The sequence below is a fragment of the Aspergillus chevalieri genome, chromosome 3, assembly GCF_016861735.1.
Source record: "Aspergillus chevalieri M1 DNA, chromosome 3, nearly complete sequence".
NCBI classification, from domain to species: domain Eukaryota; kingdom Fungi; phylum Ascomycota; class Eurotiomycetes; order Eurotiales; family Aspergillaceae; genus Aspergillus; species Aspergillus chevalieri.
Genome location: NC_057364.1, coordinates 738,210 through 763,130, shown reverse-complemented (window position 1 = coordinate 763,130; position 24,921 = coordinate 738,210). Strand labels below are relative to the sequence as shown.

At 49.1% G+C, this 24,921-nt stretch overlaps 11 protein-coding genes and 2 non-coding genes across 13 annotated transcripts; 5 read left to right on the top strand and 8 right to left on the bottom strand.

Annotated features, from left to right (window-relative positions):
- Positions 1-516: 516 nt before the first annotated feature.
- On the bottom strand, positions 517-2,524 carry ACHE_30279S (uncharacterized protein; the record flags this gene model as incomplete). Its single annotated transcript, XM_043276880.1, has 4 exons — positions 517-543; positions 607-856; positions 927-1,728; positions 1,780-2,524. 4 exons carry the CDS (start codon positions 2,522-2,524, stop codon positions 517-519), a joined length of 1,824 nt encoding a protein of 607 aa, XP_043134814.1.
- Positions 2,525-3,568: 1,044 nt separating this feature from the next.
- ACHE_30278A (uncharacterized protein) lies at positions 3,569-4,954 on the top strand (the record flags this gene model as incomplete). The annotated part of the gene is made up of 1 exon (XM_043276879.1): positions 3,569-4,954. One exon carries the CDS (start codon positions 3,569-3,571, stop codon positions 4,952-4,954), a length of 1,386 nt encoding a protein of 461 aa, XP_043134813.1.
- Positions 4,955-5,125: 171 nt separating this feature from the next.
- Positions 5,126-7,651, bottom strand: ACHE_30277S (uncharacterized protein; the record flags this gene model as incomplete). The annotated part of the gene is made up of 3 exons (XM_043276878.1): positions 5,126-7,025; positions 7,110-7,560; positions 7,621-7,651. 3 exons carry the CDS (start codon positions 7,649-7,651, stop codon positions 5,126-5,128), a joined length of 2,382 nt encoding a protein of 793 aa, XP_043134812.1.
- Positions 7,652-8,197: 546 nt separating this feature from the next.
- ACHE_t30008S lies at positions 8,198-8,287 on the bottom strand. Its single transcript has one exon. It is a non-coding gene; the product is annotated as a tRNA-Pro (tRNA).
- A 526-nt stretch (positions 8,288-8,813) lies between these two features.
- Positions 8,814-9,185, bottom strand: ACHE_30276S (uncharacterized protein; the record flags this gene model as incomplete). The annotated part of the gene is made up of 1 exon (XM_043276877.1): positions 8,814-9,185. One exon carries the CDS (start codon positions 9,183-9,185, stop codon positions 8,814-8,816), a length of 372 nt encoding a protein of 123 aa, XP_043134811.1.
- Positions 9,186-10,618: 1,433 nt separating this feature from the next.
- Positions 10,619-11,320, top strand: ACHE_30275A (ankyrin repeat domain-containing protein; the record flags this gene model as incomplete). Its single annotated transcript, XM_043276875.1, has 1 exon — positions 10,619-11,320. One exon carries the CDS (start codon positions 10,619-10,621, stop codon positions 11,318-11,320), a length of 702 nt encoding a protein of 233 aa, XP_043134810.1.
- A 335-nt stretch (positions 11,321-11,655) lies between these two features.
- ACHE_t30007S lies at positions 11,656-11,738 on the bottom strand. Its single transcript has one exon. It is a non-coding gene; the product is annotated as a tRNA-Pro (tRNA).
- Positions 11,739-12,753: 1,015 nt separating this feature from the next.
- ACHE_30274A (uncharacterized protein) lies at positions 12,754-14,021 on the top strand (the record flags this gene model as incomplete). The annotated part of the gene is made up of 3 exons (XM_043276874.1): positions 12,754-12,784; positions 12,833-13,821; positions 13,878-14,021. 3 exons carry the CDS (start codon positions 12,754-12,756, stop codon positions 14,019-14,021), a joined length of 1,164 nt encoding a protein of 387 aa, XP_043134809.1.
- Positions 14,022-14,259: 238 nt separating this feature from the next.
- On the bottom strand, positions 14,260-15,462 carry ACHE_30273S (uncharacterized protein; the record flags this gene model as incomplete). Its single annotated transcript, XM_043276873.1, has 2 exons — positions 14,260-14,802; positions 14,854-15,462. The coding sequence occupies 2 exons, from the start codon at positions 15,460-15,462 to the stop codon at positions 14,260-14,262; spliced, it is 1,152 nt and encodes a 383-aa protein (XP_043134808.1).
- A 908-nt stretch (positions 15,463-16,370) lies between these two features.
- ACHE_30272S (putative nucleoside hydrolase) lies at positions 16,371-17,989 on the bottom strand (the record flags this gene model as incomplete). The annotated part of the gene is made up of 5 exons (XM_043276872.1): positions 16,371-17,003; positions 17,067-17,366; positions 17,435-17,699; positions 17,764-17,867; positions 17,954-17,989. The coding sequence occupies 5 exons, from the start codon at positions 17,987-17,989 to the stop codon at positions 16,371-16,373; spliced, it is 1,338 nt and encodes a 445-aa protein (XP_043134807.1).
- A 1,936-nt stretch (positions 17,990-19,925) lies between these two features.
- On the top strand, positions 19,926-21,077 carry ACHE_30271A (uncharacterized protein; the record flags this gene model as incomplete). Its single annotated transcript, XM_043276871.1, has 1 exon — positions 19,926-21,077. The coding sequence occupies one exon, from the start codon at positions 19,926-19,928 to the stop codon at positions 21,075-21,077; it is 1,152 nt and encodes a 383-aa protein (XP_043134806.1).
- Positions 21,078-22,364: 1,287 nt separating this feature from the next.
- ACHE_30270A (protein ERV29) lies at positions 22,365-23,529 on the top strand (the record flags this gene model as incomplete). The annotated part of the gene is made up of 5 exons (XM_043276870.1): positions 22,365-22,531; positions 22,607-22,719; positions 22,794-23,287; positions 23,337-23,401; positions 23,457-23,529. The coding sequence occupies 5 exons, from the start codon at positions 22,365-22,367 to the stop codon at positions 23,527-23,529; spliced, it is 912 nt and encodes a 303-aa protein (XP_043134805.1).
- A 431-nt stretch (positions 23,530-23,960) lies between these two features.
- Positions 23,961-24,889, bottom strand: ACHE_30269S (dienelactone hydrolase family protein; the record flags this gene model as incomplete). Its single annotated transcript, XM_043276869.1, has 4 exons — positions 23,961-24,219; positions 24,274-24,335; positions 24,403-24,734; positions 24,796-24,889. 4 exons carry the CDS (start codon positions 24,887-24,889, stop codon positions 23,961-23,963), a joined length of 747 nt encoding a protein of 248 aa, XP_043134804.1.
- Between the last annotated feature and the right edge of the window lie 32 nt (positions 24,890-24,921).

Genomic DNA, 24,921 nt, shown 5'->3' with positions numbered 1-24,921 from the left:
CATGGGCTTCAAACCGACTGTGCTCCGACATCTAGCCCATGTTTCTGTATAAAGCTACGGTTCGGACGGATGTTCCTTGGATTTGTCACTTTGGCGCAGCGCAAAAAAAAGAAAAAAAAAAGGTTATGGCTGATTGAGTCCCTCCTATGGTCCTGGTTCTCTTTTACGAGTCTTTGGTTTGCTGGTCTCCCACCCCTTTCTACTTCTTCGTTGCTTTTTCTTCCTTCCAGCATTTCCCGCCAGGCTCGGGTAGCTTGTGTATTTGTATAACCAATGTCCCTGTCATGTTTTCTTTTCCTTTCTTTTTCATCTATGTCTTCTATCCACGTTTTTCATTGGTTTCGTTTGCGTTACAAGATAATGGATATGGATGACTTGGTCTGTGACCTCAGCTTCATGGAATGGTAGCTTGCTATACTACTATGTATTCGTAGATTGGTCATCATTAACAAAATTGAATGGGTATCACGGCATATGTACTGAAAAACAAAAAAAGATATCTATACTGAAAAATCACTAGAACTTATCAAACCTCTCATTGCCCTAAAAACAATTAGCATAAACACAACCCCCCAGAAGCAAAGGTCAATGAGGGTGCAAACATACCGATTCTCTCGCAGCCTCCAAATGAAGTTTGAAATCGCGCCACATCTTCTTAACCTCATCCGTCTGGTCCATCATAGCAACAATCTCGACGGCGTACTGGGCCCGCCGCTTCCGGCTCCAGTGGCTACGTTCGAGGATCTTTTCGTCGGAGAGGTAGCCCATACGGTTGAGGTAGTCGACGACCCATTCATTTAGTTGGTAGCGCCAGTGGATGGCGGGGTGGGCCATTTCTGCGCGGGCTTTGCAGTTTCTTTTGGAATGGGATGTGAGTATTCGGGTCTTAGGCACTTTTAGGCAAAAGGACATAGGAGGGTACGTACCGTCCCAGGTAAAATCGAGTATCCTCAAATGGGAGAACGTTACCGTTTCGGTCTTTTTCCCTTGTGTTCTCATCATCATCATCTACTAGGGCCTCCAGAGTATCCATTGAATACGCCCTTCCATAAAGCTTGATATCAAAAGATGCCGGATGTTTAGATCGATTACACGCATCACACGGATGATTATCGCTAATCGGATACGAGGTTATCTCGATATGCGGCCTTGCCATCAACGCCCGGTAAAAATCAAGACTCCAGACTGTCGACATAACCTGCGAGCCCGTCCATCCCTTGACTTCATCTTCGACTTTGGTGAATGCGGCTTGGTACATGGCTGCTGAGCGAGGGAACGCTGGATTTAGTTGGTTTAATACCATCCACTCGACCGTGTCCCGGAAGTATTCCTTTGTTTGCTTGTAGGCGTGCCGCGTGAATTCGAACGGCATGTCTTCGAGGCCGGTTGGGACGCCTAGGGTATCGTTTTCTTCGTCTTCTAAGACGAAGTCGTCGTCGTAGCGGTCTAGATCTTCGTTGCTTGCGATTGCGGATTCGACGTCGCTGTTTTCTCGTTGGAAGTTGAGGCGGGTTTGGTAGTCGGTTGGGGATTGGTTTCCGTCTGATGCTGCTTCTTCCTCGACTTCATCTTCGGCTTCTTCTGATAATTGCTCGGGCTCGGATTCGGATTCTGGGATATCCTTTGATCTATCGCCGGCTCGTCTCCGTCGTAGCATTTCGAGGTGTTGCTGTCTTTGGGCCCTCGCAGAATTGGCGAGTCTGCCGCGAGTGCGCGTTTCTTTCACCACTGAGGTATTGTTAGTATCGCACTTTCATACCCAGTTCTATGATGACATACGCGAATCTTGAAGATCCTCCAAATCCTCCTCTATATCAATCTTGTCCTGGTCTGAGCCTCGACGAGGCGTTTGGAGGTCCTCAGAGACTATATTGCGCCTTCGTCTTCGTGCCGGGGTCACTAATGGCTCATCATCGTCCTCGTCTCCGTCTTCTTCCTTCTCTTCTTTTCTTTGGCTCTTCTCAAATCCATCCTCTTTCTCCTCGTCTTCGTCATCATCATGGACAATCGTTGCTTTGGACGCCGCCCCACGTCTCAATTTGCGACGCGGTCTGGTGACAACTTCTGCGTCGCTCTCTTGCGACTTGTTAGATTCGCTTTCCGATATTGCAGGCCTCTTGCGCTTCGATGATCGATTCCCATTCCTCGTGCGTTTTGTCTGCGCAACTTCCACCTCAGTATTATCTTCGTCCACGGCTATTGCCTTCTTTTCCTTCCGCGCGGGTTTCCTCTTTTCCTCCTTACTGTCCTGGGAAGATACAGTTCTAAACTCTTCCTCTCCCTCATCTGCATCAGGAGATTTCACCGGCGACGGAGACGATGGCCGCTGCTTCCGACTCTTTTGACCCTCTTGCTTATTAAAATCTAGTCGCTTCCTCTCCGTACAAACAACGGGCATAGACGGATGTCCATAGCGTAGTTTTGCTTGGCGTCCTGGGCTCCCTTGCGTATCTGGAGAAGCAGCGCCTACCGGGTTGAAAGATAGCCGCGTCTGCTTGGGCTTTTTTCCATATGTACGGGGCATTCTTGTGTCTTTTATGTAGTGAATCAACGACGGTAAATATAGATAAATGGATGCTAAATAGATTGAGGCTGTTATATCAACAATAAATGATGTTGTGTGGGAAGTATTGCAATTTTGTCTTTGGATCGCGAAGATCCGCGTCACGAGAGCACGTGACCTATGGTATAACCGATTTAGAAATCGATGCCAGCAGTTAAACAATCTAGCCTATATAAAATGCCTCAAACGTTATAGGTTCATCTGGTACGCCTGAAGCGATGCTGTTCACTCATTATCATCATAGCCTATGTCTTCCCTTCCATCCAAAATTTTCTCTTTTGCGCTGTCTAATATCTCCAGAACTTTCGTCGTATCCTCGTCGCTTAGTGTCTCTTGTCCCAGGCTTTTTGCAAATCCTTGGTCTGTAAAACGATAAGTTATGAGATAAGAACTCTCGGGATATATTGTCAGCTACTCACACACGGGTTGAAGTTCTTCCTCGGCTTTATCATCGGTATGCTCTTAAACATCCTGCAAAATAAACTCCGAATACTGTCCCACTTGTTCCGGCTCAGCTCAGCCTTGATGCGCTGAAGTGTAAAGAGCGAGAAATTAGCAAGTAATTCCACTTGCCGTCATCAGTTACCAGAATAGAGCAGAGTGTATGCCCAAACAATTATGATGAATGTGCGCATGATTCCAAAAGCTTCACTTGGAGCACTGAGGTGCTTTGGTCTAATGTCAAGGGAATACTCGACTTAGTGCTAGATCAGGGTGCAATGTACCAACGTCTAACCCTATCTATACAGTACAAGGTATAAGCAGAGTAACCATAAACAACGAAAACAACAACCAAATCCTCCAATTCCTACTCGTGCTTTTTATACTAGCAGATATCATGACACTCAGAAAAAGTGGCAGGCGCGACTTCCCCAGTACCTTCCAGATGTCTCTTCACCAACATACTCCCTTAAGAGAATATTCTCCTCCTCTTTCAATTCCCTCTAAACGACATTGATCATATTCTCTGACCGTATCTACTTTTTTGGTATAATACTCATTCAGATGTATTCTCAAAAGCGTCTCGCCGCTCTCTACATCCTTCTGGGTGTGATCTTCACCAAGCCCACGGAATGCCTCCCCTCAACCGCACAGAGACTATCGAACGACTGGACCGAACTCAGATGTCACCATCCTTCCGTAAGCCATCCTGGCGGCGCTTCGAACACAGACACCCAATCTGTCAATCGACCTGGATGTGCCATTACCCTGAACTGTGTACCTGAAGGAAAATACGGGCCAGCAATTCTTGATAGCGGACTGATAATGCCTCTGAACGTTACAGTAGCACTCTCCGAAGACGCTACTATGGATACGCAGCGTTGCAAGAAGGAACTGGAGGAACTTCTCTTCGGGGCACGAGATGACGAACAGGAAGTTGGGGCATCGGACACCCAACGACTCGACTCGGAGCAACCAATCCTCCTTTATCCCCGACAGGAAGAAACTCCCGAAACGAGCTCTGAAGGACAGAAGTATCAAGGGATTTTCGACTACCTTATGTCGACAGTCCAGCGTCGGGGCGTTCACGCGGCAGACTCTGTCAAGGAACGCAAGGCGAATTATCAAAATGAAGTTGCATCGCATTCCGCAAGAAATAGTACGTCAAACTTCTCGATGGACCTTAAGCAGGTGATCTTCAAAAAGCGTCCGTTCAGCTACTACGTGACCCAATGTGAGGAGAGCTTTTGCAACGGGTATGATTTGGAGAGGAGATGTGACCCTAATAGCCGGTCTCGACGAAAACCAAGGTTGAAGAATACCTGCGAGTTCTGCTATCCTCAACGAAACGACGACTTTATCAAGCGCCATTGCGAAAGAAGAATAAAGAAGGAGATGCGGGCTTTCTATGGAATCTGTGCACTGCTTGCAGTCTCCATCGTGGTTGCTGTTATCTTATACGTGCTGCATCGTACGGGAAGACTGCTGAGAATCAATTGTCGGCTCATTCGGGGCATGCGCAGAAGCAGATTTCCAAGTAACCCCGTCACAAGCAACAGATTCTCGTCAGCTGTTTTCTCCGATAACCGCATAGGCTCGACAAGGAGATCGGAAGATTCCACGATAACCAACCCGGACTACGACGACTCAACGACGTTCAGCGAGTTTCAGCGCAAGTTCTACCAGCTCGGGACGACAAAGGGATATCGTAAGCGGATTCAAGACGTATTTGATATTGAGTCGCTGGAGCCCAGGAATTTCGAGGATGAGGATTTGAAGGATAGAGTTTTCGTGCTTCCTCGGGCGCCAAATGCGACAGTACGAAGGAAGTCTGCGGATAGTCTGAGACGGGTACGGGGAGAGCTGCGCGGCCCTAGACAGCTAGAAATGGTAGAAGTTCAGTCGGACACTGTCCGTAGGGTGTTTCCGCATGACCAGAGTGTTGTTTAGAGGCTATCTATTGATGTCGTTGGTAAGTTCTCTTTGGGAGATGGCTTTGGTTGCAAAGGGTCTGTATGACTACTGCGGTTTGTCATGTATTTTAGGATAACTTCGAATAAAATACATTGGGGTCTTTAGCAAATGATCTGTCGTGATTTCCGGCAATCGCCGTGAGCTCGTTCAATCACGCTCGTACATCGTCCCTATACAACGCTCATCCGTTTTCACGCAGCACTCCCAAGACAAGATCGATACTCCCTGAAAATGAAATGTATATTCACGCCTTTCATATTGCGCTACTTTTCCGACAGACCCCACCGCATGCACAGTATATCTACCTAGACACGCCTCCTTACCCTCCTCAACCCTCTGATCAATGTATCTTTCTGCTACCATAGCTGAATTAATCCCATGTGAAAGACGCGCGGCTGTGTTTGGATCTTTAGCCACGTCTACAGACCAAACGAGGATGCGGGGCATGTTGGGACCGATGGTTTTGTCTCTCTCAGGTGCGCGCAGACGGTAGACGGATCTGTTCGCTAGCGCTTTTGTTAGTGTTGCTTGGGTTATAGAGCTAGTTTGTTGCTCGGGTACAAATTCTGATTCTTGGTAGAGGTATTCATTTTCGTAGGTTGAGGAGGTCGGGTATCGAGGGTGGAATGTTGCTTTTCCGTGGGTGGTTCGGTTATTATTCGTTCTGGTTGTTTTCCAAGTCCCGTGTAGAGCTCGGAAAATAGCTGTGGATGTTGCTGTTGCGGTGGATTGGGCACTTGTCTGAAATTCATCGGGGGATAGAATGCTTCGCAGTGAGTTAAGAGTTATGGCCCTGTCTATGTCTCTTTCCGTGCTTGATCCGCTCGCGAATGTATACCGGGCCGGTAGTGCTGGACCACTTCTCTTCCCTTCACCACTCACTAATTGCAAGAGTGGCGTCCGAGCCATTCCCAGCTCACTTGCAAACGACTCCATCAATCCCACATAATCTCCCATCGGGAACTGGCCGCGGTAAAGCTGCGTGTCCATATTCCTGAGGCCCCGGATACGTTGCCTTTCTTCTTCCTTTTTCTTCAAGCTTACCTCGCAGTTACCTGCCTCTGCTCTAGTCCAGCTTGCTGCAACATGTCGGGCCTGCATTTCCATGACCCCCCAGTATGGTCCCCTGTAGAAGCCCACGAACCCTATATCAGGTATTTCTGCATGCATGGTGCCCTTTCCATCTAGGACTATGGGGATGAATGGGTCTTTTTCGGAGTATTCGAGTAAAGAGAGAACAGGGCTCGGTAAGAATGAAAGGGAGTTGTATGGGGTGAAGCCGGTTGCCAATACAATGGCTGCAACGTTGTCCAGCGTGGTCGTTTCGCCGTCCGGAAGTTTAATGTCGATTGTCGCTAACTCGGAATTATGTCCTCTTTGGACAGCACTGACCCTGCCAATTGTGGGAATGACAGCCCCAGACCGAACGTATTCTGCGTAATCATTTCCAATGGAAACCCAAGGAGGTTGTGAAGCTTGCTCATTATATCCTCTAATATTTCCAAACTTCCCGTAATCGCTCCCGAGTAGCGAATGCAAGAAATCGTTCGTCTTTTGCGCTTTCTGCGCCGGAATGGGCCCAAAGGCATATTCGACTGGTCCCGGGGGTCGTCGGTCCAGGTCATACATTACCAAGTCCAAGGGGAGGAAAGACACTGTCTTATCAGAAGGTCTATTTGTTGTTTCTCGAGGCAAATATGCTGGTATCGTCCAGAACGGTCTGGTACTGATATGATGCACCTGGTGGTCTTTTCCTGTTGGTTCCTGGGTAAACTTGGACGAAGAGACGTGAAGAGCAAGAGTCGAGGCAGCCTCAGTCCCCGACAGACTCCCACCTATAACGACCAATTTTCCACCAGTTCCATGACATTTCCGTAGGAGGCGCTCAGCATTGTGCAAAGACGAGCTGTGAATGGTTCTATCCATGAACCCGTATAGTCCAGGAACTTCTGGAATGCTGGGTGACGCAAAATATCCAGCAGCAACGATGAGAAGATCGTACTCTTCTGAGTGTATCTCCTGGTTCTTGTTCTCATTCTCATAGCTGCTGTTGACGCCCACAGCATGCATTCAAATCAGCCCTTCCAGCTCCACCAAAGAAACAAGTATCAAAGAAGGTATCAGGACCAACCTCTCAACCCATTGTATCGTCCACCGCCTTCTTTCTCCATTACCAACCTTCCGACTCGTCTGCACAACCCTTTGTCCCAATCTCAACACCCCATTCGGAAGAAACCGCTCCGCATATCTCTCCAAGTATCTTCCCACCTGCCACGCCTGCGGAAACATAGGCACTTCCGTATCCTCAAAGACAGATTCCCACGCCAGATCCGAAAATGCAACGGTAAAACGACTGAGATTCGTCCGCATGAACGGGTTCAATGGACCAACAGTAGAGCCATTCCGACCATTTTCATTGAGAGGTGTAGAGTGGTGCTCGTTATTATTCATCGGGGCTGTTGGGCTACTGGGCCACAGGCCACCGATATTATGTCGTTTTTCGAAAATAACCGGAGCAAAGGTTCCGTTGGGATGGTGGTGGAGGAGTATTTTGGCCGTGACGAGGCCTGATGGGCCGGCGCCTAGTCCATTCCCACGCTTCTTAACAACGCAATCGTGAGAGTTAGGGGCTTAGAGCTCACCTATAATGGCGACCTTCTTTGGTCCCGTCATTTGGGCATGGCGCGGTACCGTTGCGGTCAATCTGGGGTACCCCTCCTTTGCCTGGGGAGCATCGCTTATGCGTGGAATTGAGCCGGACGATGTACGTGACTCGGGTCAAGTTGCATGAATCATTGTTGCAGGAAGGTGAGTTAGTGTTCCTGCATTGATCCTGACAGGGTATCGATCAGTGGAGATGTCGAGATGTCAAGAGGGGTTGTCCGGATGCGGGGAAGGATTACAATACGATCGATCAGTTAGGAACCACGGTGCAGATACCAAAGTCAATTGATAGCGATATATATTCTTTATCTTTACATGTGTTCTAAGGATATCACAAAGGAAAATCTATAATGACAGTAAGTAGTATTGTTACAGGTGTGTGCTAGTCACCTCCTGTACTCGGAATCAGGAGACATCCCACACAAAAAAAGAAAACGAGAAAAAAAAAATAATGACTGTACGGGAGTACTCTGGGTATATCCGACCAACACCGTGCTAAGCAAAAAGATACAATAGATAAAACAATAAAAATAAAGAGCAAAAAAAGAAAGTACTGGCCCGAGCCGCGGATCGAACGCGGGACCTCTCGCAGATATGCTTGGGTTATTTCCCTAAGCGAGAATCATACCACTAGACCACCCGGGCAGTGATGGTTGGTGATTCGTTCCGGTATTAATCCATGGAAAGCGGAAACCGGCAGGCTTTCCGCTCTAGGGTTCGTGACATGCGGCATGGACCAGGTGACGTCGATGCCAAGGAAGGATTTGCGGGATGAGCAACCAAGGGGTCCGGCGTTATCGTCATCATCGGGCTTGTCGGTGGAACAGCTGGCATGCCGATTGCGAATGACCCCCTGTCGTGGTGTGCGTTTTCCGTATTCCTTACCAAGGACCCTTGCACCCTGTACCCCGTATGTATGGGGAATCGTACATGGATGCATAACCAAGTTCACATACTGGTCGTACTGTGTATGCAGGTGTCTTGGCTGAAACCCGATTATTTCGAAGCAAACCGATGGAATAATAAGCGATCGAGAGAAGGGAGTTGTGAGAGTGAAAAAGGGAAGTTGCGAGAGCCGACCTTGCATATTGCAAGACTACGCCGATAGTAGAATATCGAGATGAGGTGTCCACTAGAAGACACGAGGGATGGGGTGGGAGGCGAAAGAAGATTAATGTACTCGTTCAAGCCAAGCAGACACCTGTATCTCTGTAGTGTTTTCAGTGGGACGGAAAACGTCTCCAAGTTCCTGCTCCGAGACAAGAGCTTTGACATTTCGCTCCGTCAGAGGGTGTCTGTGTCGGTCCTTCTGTTTGAGGATCTGTCGTTCTGCACGGGCGGATGGTGACAGCTTCGAGAGCGTGTTTCGAATACGCCGGATGCCAGTCGTTGGGAAGGATGAGGATGGGATGTGAGGCGGACCAAACGGATCATCGGCTTTCCAGGGACCTTCGGAAGCGTGCGAACGAGCGCTTTTCTTGCGTTGCGAGCGGAACTTGGACATGACGATGACAGGCGGGTGTAAAGCTGCTTTTCGAGCCATGGTGATGGAGCAGATGGATAAAATGTGGATGAAAAAATGTAAAAGGGTTGATGGAAGTTAAGTATGAAGTCAAATGGTCGAGGCCGCGGAGATCTTCGAGTGCGGGGCCTGCCTTCTATATATTTCTGGAACGCCAAAAACAGTAAGTCTCATAAGGCAGCGCCAAGGCGAGGGATTCCCTTAGGAACCATACGTTGGATTTCGTGTGACCAGTTCTGTCGTCGATCTCGCACAAGACAGCGTCTTAACTTTGGGGTTCATTATGGAGTGATCTGCATATGTAACTCCACTAGACTCCTGTTGAATATGGAGTATTGTAGTCTGTGGTTTTGTGCTATGTACACATGGCTGTCTGCCACAGCAAAAACAGCTACATCATTGTGAAATGTCGATGGGGCACAGCGCAGACCTATTTGGGCGTGGACCTCTATGTTGGGCACTACTCTGGCAAATCAGTGAGTGGGTAATGGTCAAGTGCTTGGCCACGCAGTATTTGTAAATAAAGATCACGCTAAGTGGAGGATACAGGTCCTTGCATGTACCTTCTTCCCACTCCATCCCAATGGCTCAGCCGTTTGAGTCAATCAAATTATTCCCAATCATTCCGGGCAAAGCCAGCGATTCAGAATCCAATCGTTAGGGCCTTCCAGCGGCTTTGTAGTCATACCATGGCAGGGCCCACAAACACGCCAGATGACAACCAATCAATGTTATCCTGGGGTCTTGGCCGTCGAACAAGAAGATGCCTACAAATTCAATGGCGTCAAGAAGCAGTTTGAAGTAGTGCATAGGCTTGGCGCTTATGATCCGCGCTGCCAGTTTCTCCAAGCCGCTTTTCCAGTTTTGATGACTCGTGTGACTGTATTACCACCAGACCAGGATCATCAACATGCTGCTGGCGATACGAGACAATATAATCCCTTCTGCTGGTTCTACTTAAGACAGAACTAGCACGAGAGCGAGCGCAAATAGCAGATTGGGGTCCCTAAGGAAGAACTCGTACGGCAGAATATTCGAATCACAGACATCTTCCGATTATACTTTCATCTCGACTCTTGGCCTTCAGGATGGAATAGAGGCAATATCCGTGCTACCTCTTAGCCTGAGATAGCACGTTGTTTGCTTTCCATTGTCTTTCTCCATGCAGCCGATTTGGATGGCTCGAGGAAATCATATCGAAGGTTATACTGTATCAGCTATTTGTGACGGTGGAATCTGCCAGCAGTTCTAATTCATCTTCGATAGAAATACACAACGCCTCCTTCGACCGCAACTAATCTGGTCTAGCCGTCCAAACGGTAAGTGGAAAAGAATATGTCACTACCCAGCCAGCCAAATGAGGCCGCTGGAAATCACCTAACCCCAAAGAAAGAGGCATACAGTCAGTACAATGAGCCACTACTACGAGCCGTGCAAAATCTAGAATCACGTTTATGTCAGTTGATCTTCCGAGACGGCGCCGACGCCAAGGTGAGAGGGACACACGGCCGAAAACACTCTCATCGTTGCCGCAACCCACGGCGAGATGGCAATCCTACGTCTTCCGCTGGCCCAGAAGCATGTTAACCCCGGCATTCGAGATGACTCAAGTGAGCGCCTCTGTTACGCAGCAGAAAACGGGGCATGAGGCGACGGTCCAGATCCTGCTTGCTACAGACCGGGTAGACCCCAGTGCGCGAGACAACCGAGAACGCACTTTGCTATGGTTCACGGTGCAAGGCGGCAGCATTGCTATCATTCAGATGTTACTGGCTATGGGGAAAGTAGAGTTCGACTGCGAGGACAACGATGGACGGACACCGTTGTTGCTTGCGGCTGCCGAGGGAGTGAAAGAGGCCGTGGAGGGCCTTCTTCGTCTGAATCACGAGGGATTGGTAGACCCGCATCTGAAGGATACATACGGACGGACGCCGCAGTCTATGGCAATCAGGAAAGGTTATACGAGAATCGCGAGGCGGTTGTTTGCTGTTGAGGGGATAGATCCAGTCCTGATTGACAGTATGCAGAATACTCCGCTTGTGTTGGGGGCGCGAAATGGACATGTTGAGGTAGTTGAGCTCTTCTTGTCAACGAGACGGGTGCGGATTGATTTGAGAGATCGCAATGGGTTTACGCCGTTGATGCTGGCGAAGTGAAGGGGGCATGATGCTGTTGTTGGTAAATCAATATTTCCACGTATAAATAAAGGACCGATCGCTGGATTTGTAACGGTGTGAAGTACAAATTCCGGGATATCACTTAGAGATGTCTCATTCTCTTTGGTAACTGCAAGAGTGTATCAGGAACGGATATATAAGTGAGTGATGGTGAGAATGTCAACCATAAAATACGAGACACATAAAAAATAGACAATAAATGGACCGTTACAGTAGGTAGAAAACACCATAAACACAGTCATGTATTATTTTCGCCATAATAATGTTGTGTTCGACAAGAAAAGGATTATTAAATTGTGAGAGAAAAAAAAGTTGGGCTCAGCCGGGAATTGAACCCGGGACCTCTCGCATTCAAGACTAACCCAAAGCGAGAATCATACTACTAGACCACTAAGCCATAGACCACTCGACTACGGAGTGCTGATGATTAATACTATTTCAACTTAAGCATTATATCATTTCGCTGACAAACTCAAATAAAAATACATTTCAAGCGAATGCTTCTCAATTGTTTACATCTAATAGTTTGATTTTTGATTTTTTTGATTCTTAATTATCTTTAACTAAGTCTTCACCTTAAATCATTGCCTATGTCGACCATACCCAACACCTAGTCATGCTTCACACGGATATGGAGCCAGAAATAGTCAATCCTGCACCTATGCAGAAGGATTCACGTACTCCAAATGTTTACTCTATTCTAATCGATCACTTGGCAAAGCAGCAGTTCAATGGTGGACCTCACCCGAAAAGCGAAATGGGGTCGAGCTGAGGTCGCTCCGACGATCGCTGCGCCCATGAACATAAAAAGCATCCCACGCTGCCGATTCAGCTCTTCACCATAGGATTTTGCTTTGATCAGGTACATATGGCCATGACAGCAGACGAAACGACACCCATATTACAAAATCGTACCGAAAACAGATCACGAGGTTTCAGAAAACTCGCAATCGCAACTGCACTTTTCGGTACTTATACTTCCCTGCACCATAACGGTGGGACGCGGTCTGACAAGAGCAGGTGTCTTCCTGGCCAATATCGATGATTCCTTCGTAACCGCCATCTACGGGGAGATCGCCTCACGGTTCCAACATCTCCAGGATGGATCCTGGTTGCTGGCAGGGTATAACCTAGGATACTGTGCGGCGTTGCCGGTGGTGAGTCCATGGATGCTTCGCTCGACTGAGAAAATATGACATTGACAGGCTTAAGCATGGTCGCTTAGGTGATATATATGGCAGGAAGACACCGCTGTTGGTTGCTTATGTTCTGTTCGGTCTTGGATTAGCTGTTTCGTTAGTGCCATTGTCCATGAGATCCATAAGCATATCTGACTCTCGAATAGTGGCTCCGCATTCTCCCTATGGCAGGTGATCATCGGAAGAGTGATTACTGGAGTTGGGAGCTCGGGCATGGTAGGCCTGATATCGATTGTGATTACTGGTATGCTCGTCTATTTTGCATGATCCCGACGACGACTGACTCTGTTAGATACATCTACACTGGAGCAAGTAGCCGTCCTGCGAAGCTATGTCACCGTCGTCGCCATTGCAGGATATAGCCTGGGAGCTCCTCTGGGTGGAATCCTCGCAGACCTCGTAGGCTGGAGGATGTCATTTGCAGGCCAGGTTCCAATCGTCTTGATCTGCCTGCTCATCGTCACGCGAGACATCCCATCCTCACCACCGCCACAAGATGAAGAAGCGGCTGCGCAGGATGATATTAGCAACAGCAATGGCAACAAAAGAAAACCAGGGCTGCGCAACTTCGACGTCCCCGGACTCCTCACCTTCCTCATCACCATAATCACCTTCCTCCTCTTCCTAAACATAGCCGGCCAAAAGCTCCCCTTCACGCATCCACTCATTTTGACCGTCGCAGCCATCAGCATCACCTCCGCAACACTCTTCTTCCTCCTGGAGACTATCTGGAGTCCTAGCCCGTTAATCCCCCTCGCACAAATCTGGAAAAACGGCGTCGCCCCGTTCTGCCTAGGCCAAATATTGCTCTTCATCGCAACAGTCGGTCTAGTCGTCCAGATACCCTCCTTCTTCATCCGCACCCAGTCTACCACAAACAGTCAAGCCGCTGCACATTTAATCCCGTTAACAATCGGTTGTGCCGTGGGTGGCTTGCTCTCGGGGCAAATCATCAACCGAACGCACCGCTACAAACCCCTTTCCCTCTTTTCTGTATCACTAAATACGGTCTCGCATCTCCTCGTATTCTTCACGTGGCAGTACGGCGCGAATTTCATTTCCTCGCTGGTTGTCTTTATTACTGGTCTCGCGCACGGGCTCGTCATCTCGACTCAGTTCGTTGGGATGTCAGCGCGCTTGGACAAGACTATTGTTGCGTCGTCTGTGAGTGTTTATTATCTGTGTCAGAATTTGGGGATGATTGGGGGTGCTTGCTTGGGGGAAGCAGTTGAGGGAGGTGTTTTCAGTCAGGTATTACGAAAGAATGGATTGACGAGTGAGGTGAGTACTTCTCAGTTCTGTATGAGGGACTGTGCTGATCCCAGTGATGAGAATAGGTGGTGAAGGGAGTGTTGAATGATAATCGGTTCGCTGCTAGATTGCCTTTGGAGGTTCAGAGCATTGTGGCGGACTGTTATCTTTATGCTTTTCGGTTTATTCCTGGTATGTATTATCCCACTACCGTGCTGAATGTAGACTGACTGGCGACGTGATAGTTCTGTCTACTTGCAGCTGTGTAGTAGCGTTGATCCTTATCGTGTCTCAAAAGGAGAAGAGACTTCAGTAGGGCATACCGGCCTCGATATTATCATTATTATTGCCGTGACATTCAAAACAGTCATAAAGCATCTAGCAGCATTAAAACATAAATAAGTCATTACCGCCGCCATTACCGAATACGCCATGAATAACTCAAACAAGAACCATAAGATAAGAATATCACGAAATCAACAGGTCTCTAACACTCATACCCATTCGTTTGCCCGTCTCTTGTCCCTCACAGTTACGAGACTTCAAACTGGAATCAGTGACCTTATCAATAATCGAATCCAATGTCCCGCGACGATCCTGATTCAACATCAACAGAGCCGCAGAAGCCTCGTGGTCAACATCTGCATTGTTCTGTTGTGGCTGGAGTGCCGGAGAGGTGTTGGTCGAAACAGGCCATGATGATTGGTGTTCTGGGTGAGACGGTCCCAGAGCAGGGCTGGGAAGGATGCTAGGTGCAAACTCGTATGTGGTGCTCATGGAGGGAATGCGGGTGCGAGGTGAGAATGAGGGAGAAGTATCAGGGATTTGAGTGTTTTCTGGGAGGAACTCTGGTGATGCTGAGGCGGAGCGTTCGCTTCCAGCCATTTCTGCGAGGAATTCGGGAGATGTTGGTGAGGGCGGACCTGGGGGAAGACGCGAAGGTGCCGCTCCTCCAGCAGTCTTGAGATCTTTGATGCATTGTTCCAGGTAGTTGACATAGTCGATACTTGCCTTTTTACTGTCAGTCTCTGATTCAAACCCAGAACCTTTAAAAAAACTCACCTGCAAGATAGCAAGCTTATGCATCTCCTGACCCGTACAAGCAGGAATCATATCTTTCAACGTCGCAAACTCCTCATTCATCTTCGACCTCCGTCTCCGTTCAATCAAGCTATGAGCAGTTTTCCTCGCAATCTTCCGTCCAGCCGCACTGGTCGCACTAGGCTGTTTCTTCTTGTTACCACTGGCGGGTGCAGCAGCAGCAGCATTTGCAGTACTAGACGCCGCCGCCTTGCCTGATTCTTTAGATGCTTTCCCACTGCTGGCCTGCCCCGACTTAGTCGACGGGCTCTGCTGTGGCTTGGGCTTCATCTGGATGATTTTGCGCGTGCGGGTCGGCGGCGGAGGCAAGTCAAAGTCCTCCAGTGGACGCTTGGTGCCAGAAGTCTGCTGACGGGTGTTGGTGCTCCGTCCCAGAGCCATGAACTCAGGGGACGCGGCTGGAGATGCAGGAAGGAGATCTGCTGTTTTGGAGGGTCTTCTGTTGGCACCGGTTGTGTCATAGGCAGCGGGGGGTAGAGCAAAGACGTCTGTGCCCTCGATTGCGGGTTGGTCTTTGACGATGAATTCCCCAGACATGGAGGGAGTCGGGGGAAGACGAGAGCGTGACATCCTTTTTGCGGGAGGGCCGAGGACTGTGGGAGGGGAGTCTGAGGGTGCAGTGTATTCACGTACGACCGTTGGGAAGGGGGGGGGGTGTATCAGGACAAGCTAGTCTAGTAACAGAAGCAGGGTTAGTATATCTCCTGATAAGCTGATAATGAGATACATACCTGGTATACCTGGTATAAAGCTACTGGACAGCACTGTAGAGCCAAGGTAGGAAAGACAAAGAAAGCGCATGGCGGGCAGGACTTCTTAAAAAGCAGATGATACACGTGCAGCTCCGGATTCAGGACAGACGGAAGCCCAATCTGGAGACACCAGCTCGAAGTGTCGCGTGCTTAACTTCGCCCACGCGGAGCCCTTGCGGCTTCTGATTGGTCCACATGTGATCGAGGGAGAGTGGAGGGACTTTCTTCGTGGGAGAATAATGGCTCTTGATTGGCCAGTTTAATTACCTCTAGGCCACTTAATTCTATGCCTATTTTTTACACTGCTATCTTGGAAGATACTCCGGAGTCCTCACGAAAAATACAAGGAACAACATCAACTCTATCAACATCAACTCTATCAGAATGTTATTTCCGTTGGGATGGAACCCAATCAGAGCATAACGTTCACTTTCCCGGTTCCCTCCGTCTTCCCTCCAGGCACAGCATCCAGGCACGTGCTCTGTCTCGTGATAACCTACCTCCTATTCGTTCAGTTCCCACGTTAATATAACTCACCAGAATGCTTCGATGCTTCATGTGCTACGGAGTCATTACAATCCGCAAGGGGCACAGCGGGGTAGAGTAAGGACCACAATATATTAAGCCCCATTTTTTTTGTATACAACTTGATTGTGTATATTCTGGTCGTATATGCTATGCGTGTCTAGTTAATGACATATCTACATTTCATGCATATCGTCTTTATTAACAGCCGAACACCCTCTTAAGCAGAATCTCTCCAAAGTTCGCCTCCACCGGCGACTCGTCCATCCGCAAGATCCTATTTCCAGACTTGGTGTTCAGCCATAGGCCGTGATCACTGGGGCTCTCGTCTTCCCCTTCAACCTTGTTCCGATTCCGTCGGTCCACAATGCACATCCCCCGCGTCCATTGGCCGGTCGTGTCGATGCGAATATCCTCTGGCGAGGCGGCAGATGGCTTCCAGCCTGGGTCCGCCGCCGTCAATGCGTACCACACGCAGACGGGATCGTGCAAGCTCAGCTCCGCCGCATCCCCCTCATTACCGGGACTCAAGGTCTCAACAGTGTGGAAGCTGTGTGCCATGAAGGCCGACACCCATTCGGCTAGTGGAGAGCCTTTCTCCAGGAAAGGGGTGACTGCTTGTCGGAACTGACCTCGCTTGACTCCATGACGTTCGGTGATGTCGAGAGGGAATATGCGGACCGTGAGCTGCTTGCTGAGTTGAGTGGGGTACGGTGGGAGACTGAGGTTGCTCATGGGTGGGAGGGTAGTGTGCGGGCGAGGCGAAGTGAGAGCGTAAACTCGTGCAGCTGCAAAGGCATCGGCGTATGCATTGAATTCACCTACCGGCGTGACCTGTTCCAAGTTGGATGATCAATATCCACCTAACCATTTCTTTCGAGTAAAAGGGAAACTTACATTTCCAGGCATGTTCACAGCTCCACCCATGACGACGACTTCCTTGGCCCGTAGGAAGGTCTCTGGGTCCGCAGAAGCAGCCAGTGCCAAATTTGTCAAGGGACCAACAGCGACAATTGTAACTGTTTCGGGATCGTTCTCAGCCAGGACGCGGAGGATCTCCTGGTGGGCGGGGCGTTTGGAGGGGACAAATGATCGTTGCGATATGTTTCCTCCTGCCGGCACGGGGTCTATGACAAGGTCGTCCGCAGTTGGGTCAAAGAGGTGCTCCCAAGTCTCCTTGGGCGTGAGGTGAGGGTGCTATAAAATGCAATGGTCAGTTGATGTTGACGTTGATCGAGCTTGAGTCGGTCGGTGTTTTGACTTACACTAGCATGAATTCCACCAAGTCCATCCCGTCCATCTGATGCTAAGTTAGCAACCATAGATCCGCATCCTCCAATTCTTCCACATAGATACGTACGGAAATAATCGGCCAACATCTTCTGAGCCTCCAACGGATCCTCAGCACCCACGGCGATGACCGGTTTGAAGGCCTGCAAAGCCTCGAATCCTTCGTTCAGTCCTTGCTCACGACGCCATTGCATTTCGCGTTCGAGGATATGGAACATCGAGATAGCATTTCGAAGACAGCTAAGTATGGAGAGCGTTAGTTGCTGTCAAGAAGGTCGACAGGTTGCGAGGTTCCTCGACTTACCTCCGCACTTCGATATTACCAAAGGTCAACGAGATAAGCTGAATTTCGACTTCTTCCTTCTTGGCCGAGAGGGCCAGCAAAAGGGCAAGGATATCATCGATACCCTTTTGTGGTGGATTAGTATTGCAATTGTATGCAATTGGACCTTGGTGGTGGCGTCAAGTGGGATGGACCGAGGGAGATGACTTACCGGATCGGTATCGATAATGATCTTTTGCGCTGGCATGTTTCAAGTTGTTTGCGTATGCCGGATATTTGCTGTCAGTTTTGTCTATTTCTCTCTGTAGAACCAGTAAACGACCCAAAGATGGGAATATGAAGAAAGAAGACAGCAAGAGACAGAAGACGAGGGGACCAAATATCAAGTCTTGGCGCTGTTATCATCCTTTCTCCACTCTGGGCGTGATGGGCCATGGCGAAGGCTGTCCAACTCTACATGGTACAGAGCATTCTACGACGAGTACATGCCCACATGAACGGTTGATAGACGAGAAACTAAGGGAAGTATGTCCATTCTACTAATTACTTTTTCTAGTAAGGTTGAAGCACACCAATCAGATAGCCAGTATGACAGCATTGATTACCTGATTTCTCAGGTGTAAAGGGACCGTCTGTCGAAAGGCCTCACAATGTTTCAAAAGGGTTATTGGAATCGAGCACAGGCAATCGCAATCCCTGTGCCCCTGATGCTTCGAATAGGCGCAGCCGGAATTGAAACGAGCCCATTCCATTAGTAAACCCTCGTGGAAACAGATAATCGCCTGCAAGGGATCGAGATCTGGTTGAATGTTGGGGATGTTGATGCACGCAGATGCAATAATATACTCCGCGGAGTGTTCCGTATAGACCGCTATGTGAAAGTGCACAGGAGACACAGGCCAAGTCAATCTGGAGTACTATTTCCTCCATAGTCCCTGCGCAAAGAGCACAGTTCCGTATGCAGTCCAGAAAAAGCAACAGATCGGTCCCTGACGTACTGCAGATCGAGACATTCCAACCATCGGAAAGAAGAATATCTGAGCAATTCTGGGAGACGTGGCCTCTCCTTTTTTCTTCGAAAGATCTCAATGGTTTTTATTTCTCCTAGGCAGTAGTTGTCTATACGCTGTACTGTAGTCAGCAATAGAGCGAGACTTTAACCCCTGATGTCGTCGTAACTCCAGTGTACATAGGCATAGTACGGGGTAAACTCGAGGCAAAATGACAATATCTGAGTACGAATCAGGAGTAGCTTAGCTGAAAATGAACATAATAATCTATTGTCAATCCAGCATAAGCCATGCAATATTGCACCAATAATGCCCAGAGTCACTGTTCATCCATTCATTCACAGTGCGGGTGGAGCATAATTTCAGACCACATCTCCAAGTCAAACTGTCCTCTTCTGCTTCTTCCTCCTTTACCTCTTCTTCTTCCCTTCTCCATCTTGTTTCCATTGTTTCCCTCTTCACCCTTTCCTCACTCCCCTCATCCATCTTTTTGTTGTTGTCTTTCCATCACTTTCCTCTAAACTTCCGGGGAACTCCTGTCAGTCCTGATGCTTTACTGATCGGCGCCCCCGTCCTACCTCCGGCCGCAACGCGACTGACCTCACTTCTTACCACGATCCTCCTCAGAGTACCAACTTCTTATCTTTACATCAATACCTCATATCAATCGCTACGGTTTGAGATAACAGGTAGCGGTGCTTTGGACAGCTCTGGGATTAAGAGTCCCGTCCCCCAACCGACCGGTGTCCGAGGCCCGCGAGGCCAATCTGGCCTTTCTGCGACTCTTAACTACCCCGTCCTCTTCCTCTCAACCCGCCCCATACTATCCAACAATCCAGTGTTCCAGCTTGATAATCTAAAGAGCCTGGGATATATCCACGGGCAATAGGTTTTTATTACGTTAATTTGCGCTACGTGTCCTTCAGACGGTACGGGTTTCCCTTCTTTTTTGCCCGCCAAGTCTTGCGCGCGCGGTGTCCCACACCCCACAAAACCGTCGCTTTGAAAGCTGTACAATTCAGAATTCCATTTATTTGTGGCAATTGATACGCCCTCACATGGGGAGGGATCAATGTGTATCTAAAGCCACACAAAACCTCTTTCGTCGCTGCCTCTACTTGTTTACTGTTCGTTCAAAGCTGACTGTCGGCCGACTTTACAGAACTTATCACGATGATGAATCCTTACCTCAGTTGGGCCATCTTGCTCGTCGTGGCGGGTAGCCTGGGCTGGTACTACAATGGCCCTACACCTAAAGCTGCTGCCCCCGTCAAACCCGTTGTGGAAAAGCCCGAGGCTGCCACTGGCGCGAAGAAGCCCAAGCGAAAGCCCGCGAAGAAGGAGAAGTCTCCAGAGCCTACCCCGGCGCAGAGGCCCGAAGAGAAGAAGCAGCCTACAGTTGAGGTTAAGCCTCAGGAGGCCGAAAAGGCCGACGAAGAAATTGACAACAAGGAGATGGCCAAGCGCTTTGCTGCGGTGAAAAGCGGGACCATCCCTGCCTCTGGATCCAGCAAGTCCCAGAAGAAGAAGAAGAACAACAAAAAGGCTGCTACTACTGAGCGCTCTCCTTCGACCACCGGTGCTGATGCAGACGATGACCTCTCTTCTACTGGTTCTCCTGTCGTGAATCCCACTTCTGGCGGTTACGTTTCGGACATGTTGGAGGAACCCGCTCCCGCCGCTTCGGTTCTGCGTGTTACTGGATCTGTCGAGTCGCAGCCCAAGAAGCAGAAGCCCCAGTCCTTCAAGCCTGTCGAGACCAAGAAACAGCGCCAGCAGAGACAGAAGAACGAAGCGCGTAAGGAGCAGGTCAAGGAGGCTGAAGAGGAGCGCCGTAAGTTGCTCGAGAAGCAGCTTCACTCTGCCCGGGAGGCCGAGCGTCGTGAGGCGGCCAAGATCAAGCCCGCGGCCCCGGCCACCAACGCCTGGCAAACCAAGAATGTGAACAATGTCGCTAACGGGGCCCCGAAGCCCGCGGCCGTCCCCAAGGTGGAGCTGCTGGACACATTCGACGAGAGCTCGTCGGCCAAGTCCGGCTCGAACAACCAGTGGTCGAAGGATCTTCCTTCTGAGGAAGAACAGATGCGCCTGCTCAGCGGAGCTGACGAATGGACCACTGTGTCGACCAAGGCCAAGAAGCCCAAGAAGAAAGGGGGTAAGGCCGATGAGAGCGTCAGCGAGGCCAGCGCATCGGAGAGCAACCAGCCTGCTACCACTGCTTCCTTGCCGGCGGAACCGAAGGTCACTGTGACCCCCACCTACATTCCTGACATCCTTCGATCGAAGCAGAAGGGTCACCCGTTGGACTCGGACTGGGCGGCCTAAACGGACGGTACTTCTTCCTGTTTGAAGGAACTTTCTCGCAACCGATTGCAAATCCACCCAACTCACACGCGCCCGGAGGTTCGCCTCTCCGCATAATCCGCCACTTATCGATACGTCTGTACTTATTATTCATGGCTTTGGCGTTTGGGGTTTCGAGTACCAACATTATCCATCGCAGCGCCTTATGAGGTGCCTTGTCTTGTCGCGAATTGAGCGAAACCGAAAAAAAAAAGAAATTGAACAGAAAAGCAAAGGAATTGCTTTACAGACCCTGAGGGCCCAAGCACACGAAAAAAGAACAAAAAATACCGAAAAAAAGAGACTCGAAGTGTATGGTTTTTGTTCATTGCTTGTACTTTTTCTTTTTTCATTTTATTCATTTTATTTTCTTCTGAACAACTTTGTTTGATCGATAATGGTTTCACTTAGAAAAATGGATATGTGAATTTAATCTTGTGTGCACGATGTCATTAACTATGTTTATTAATTTTCAATTTTCATACAAGCAGTCTGCCTTGATTCTTACAATTATGGTACATTAGGGCGATTGAAAACGCCTGTGGCTTTTGCCAGACAATTCTTAGTTTCAAATCTGCCGCACAGTGAGAACCGAGTGTGGAGCCGAAACAGCCTTGTTGATCCGCTGTGGCTGTTCGTCGGCAGTGTTGATGGTAGTCAACGCGCAATGTAGGGTATGAGGCAGACGTATTCGTGTTCTACTACTGTAGTATCCTGCATTGTATCCTGCATGGCATTATGCATTGCTGACTTGCCATGGTATCTCGCGTCTGTTTATCTGTAGACTGCACGGGGAATGTTCTCCTGTCAGGACTCAATTGTTTGTTCCTGGATTGGGTGGAGATTCCAGTGCCTGAGCCCAAAAATGAGGGCCCTGGCTTCGAGTCTGCCTTTCAACGTGACAACAAACAGCACAAAGTAGCACATTATTAGCCTTGTAAATGAACAAATAAAGAAGAAGAAAGACGAGAAATAAGGCGTATTTCGGCTACTGGAGTGATGGAATAGAAACATCTATTTTTATGTCGTCACTGGGCGAATTGCAGAGGGCTTGGCAACCATTCCAGATCGAGACTAGTGTCAAGTTCCGGTCATCGTGGCCTGAACAGGACAAAGCATCATAATAAGTATCAATACTCCCCCTCTTCTCCAGTTCTACTTTTCTGGTGCAGTCGTCTCCATCCCTCACCCTCTGGATATTACTATCCTCGCATTCAATTCTCTCATTCTTTCAATTTTCTCTTTTTCTTGACATCCTCTCTGCCCGCCATGGCGCAAATCCGCGGCACCGCGGGCTACAACCTCGGACACCAGAACCCCTTCGGAGGCCCTGGGAGGGCAGACGCGACGAGCGATCCCAGTCCCTTGGATGCTATCCGAGAGCAGACTAGCAAGATTGAGGACTGGCTGGATACATTGGCAGACCCAATCAAGCCGTACGTTCTCGCGTCCGCTTTGTTTGCGACTTCCCCAGTCCCAAACCGCTGACACCGTGTCTTCGCGGCCATTAGATATCTGCCAGCCATTGGTCGTTTCTTGATCGTTGTTACCTTCATTGAGGATAGTCTGCGTATCATCACACAATGGACTGACCAGCTTATGTATCTGCGTGACTTCCGGAGCAGTATGTTCTCCTTTCCCCTTTCTTGTCTGGTGTTATGGGTGGTCCGGTTTTGGCTGACATGGTCCTGTTGCTAGTTCCCTGGGGTCTCACGCATTCCTTTCTCATCTTCAACATCATTTCCATGTCGATATGCTCGTTCCTCGTCGTTGTCCGCAAGCACACTGAGGCAGCGGTCGCCGGTCTGCTCGCCGTCGTGATCACACAGGGTCTTGGATACGGTCTTATCTTCGATCTCAACTTCTTCCTCCGCAACCTGAGTGTCGTCGGTGGTCTGCTCATGGTTCTGTCCGACTCGTGGGTGCGCAAGAAGTTCGTCCCCGCCGGTTTGCCTCAGTTGGATGAGAAGGACCGCAAGATGTACGTCCAATTCGCTGGTCGTGTGCTCCTGATATTCCTGTTTGTCGGTTTTGTCTTCTCTGGCCAGTGGAGCTTGTGGCGTATCATTGTCAGTCTGTTCGGCCTTGTTGCGTGTGTCATGGTAGTTGTCGGATTTAAGGCCAAGTGGAGTGCCATTCTCCTGGTTGTTCTGCTGAGCATCTTCAACGTGCTCGTTAACAACTTCTGGACTGTATGTTTTCGTCTGACTACGATTACTCGAATTTTGCTGACTGTTCTAGCTTCACCCCCACCACCCCCACAAGGACTTTGCCAAGTACGACTTCTTCCAGGTTCTGTCCATTGTGTAAGTTTCTGTCTCCTATGTCAAAGGTGAGAGCTCTACTAACTAGCATCAACAGCGGCGGTCTCGTGCTTCTGGTCAACATGGGCCCTGGTCAATTGAGTATGGATGAAAAGAAGAAGGTTTACTAGAGAAGTGATCTTCTGACGGAAGCATGGCAAATTTGGTATTCACAGAAAAAGAAATAATCGATAAATTTTGCGCGTTACACTTCTGATGAGCTATTGATGCCCGGTTATGCTTGGTTTTTCTATCGGGTCTTTTTCGATTCTCTTTCTACTGAGAGTTCATACGTATCTGACTTTTATTTTGGTTATTGCATCCTGGAGCTTTGAGTGTCGCATTCAGATTTTATTTTCGAGTTTTCCTTCATTGTATATGTGCCGGGTTATCAGAGCTTTTACAGAATACACTTGTTTAGTTCAGCCTTTGTTGTGTTTGCGTAGGACTATGGCCTAATGCTTAAATCACAGCGTTCAATGAAGCTCTAACCAATGCTCTCACAGCATCCAATCTTATTATGCCAGAAACAGTTCAACTATCTATATAGGAAGCTATTCGTTTACTTCAAATACTTTTCAAAGAACTCCGCCGCCTGAGCATATCCCCGAACATACTCCTTCAAACTCTCTTCCTTATCCAAATCCGCACGAGCACCCATCCAGCCATGCCACATAGCCTCGTACGTTTCTACGAGACCTCCGTGTCCATTCTTGCTGATGATATCCGCGTAACCGTTGACCGCATCTGCGGGTTCGTCTTTAGATGCGAGGATGAGGTGCGGGACGGTGAGCTTCTCTGCGTCCGAGATATCGAGACGGCTGTACTAATGTTAGTATTGAATAATTGATGAAATGAGATGGAAAGTGACGTACCCAGGATGAACCTGCGCAGTAGCAGCAAATGGCGTCCCTTCCCCCGAAGCCAAAACAGCAACCTGTCAAAACTCATCAGTACGATAATCATCTTCAAACAACAGCAGAAAAAAAAAAAAAAAAACTAACCTTCCCGCCCCAGCACAACCCTAAAGCACCCCACGTCTTCACACCCAAAAAAGTCTCCCGATACACCTTAACCGCCTCACCAAGCACACCAACATTCGTCTTGATATCCGCCTTACTCTCCACAAAACCCATCAACGCGCTCATCTTCTCCTCCGTATCGGCAGGCAGCCATTCATGTTTCGCACCATCGCCGTGGAAGAAATCCGGGAGTAGGACCAGTGCGTTTAGTCGGGTTGAGAGGATGTCGGCGCCTTGGATGGTTTGTGGGGAGAGGCCGAAGATGTCGTAGATGTCGATTATAGCGGTTGTGGCGTCGCGAGGGCCGGTTATGTCTGGTTTGTTGGTTAGTACATGAGAATGGAGGGGAGATGAAGGGAGGGAAGGGGAGGGTACAGGTGTTAAGGCTGGCGAGGGTTTGGTAAGTTCCCTTTGGTGTGTAGCCCTGGGGGATTACAGGGGGGTTGGTGCGGCAGGCTTCGCAGGACATGTTGACGGTGGTGATCAGGATGGTAAATGTGA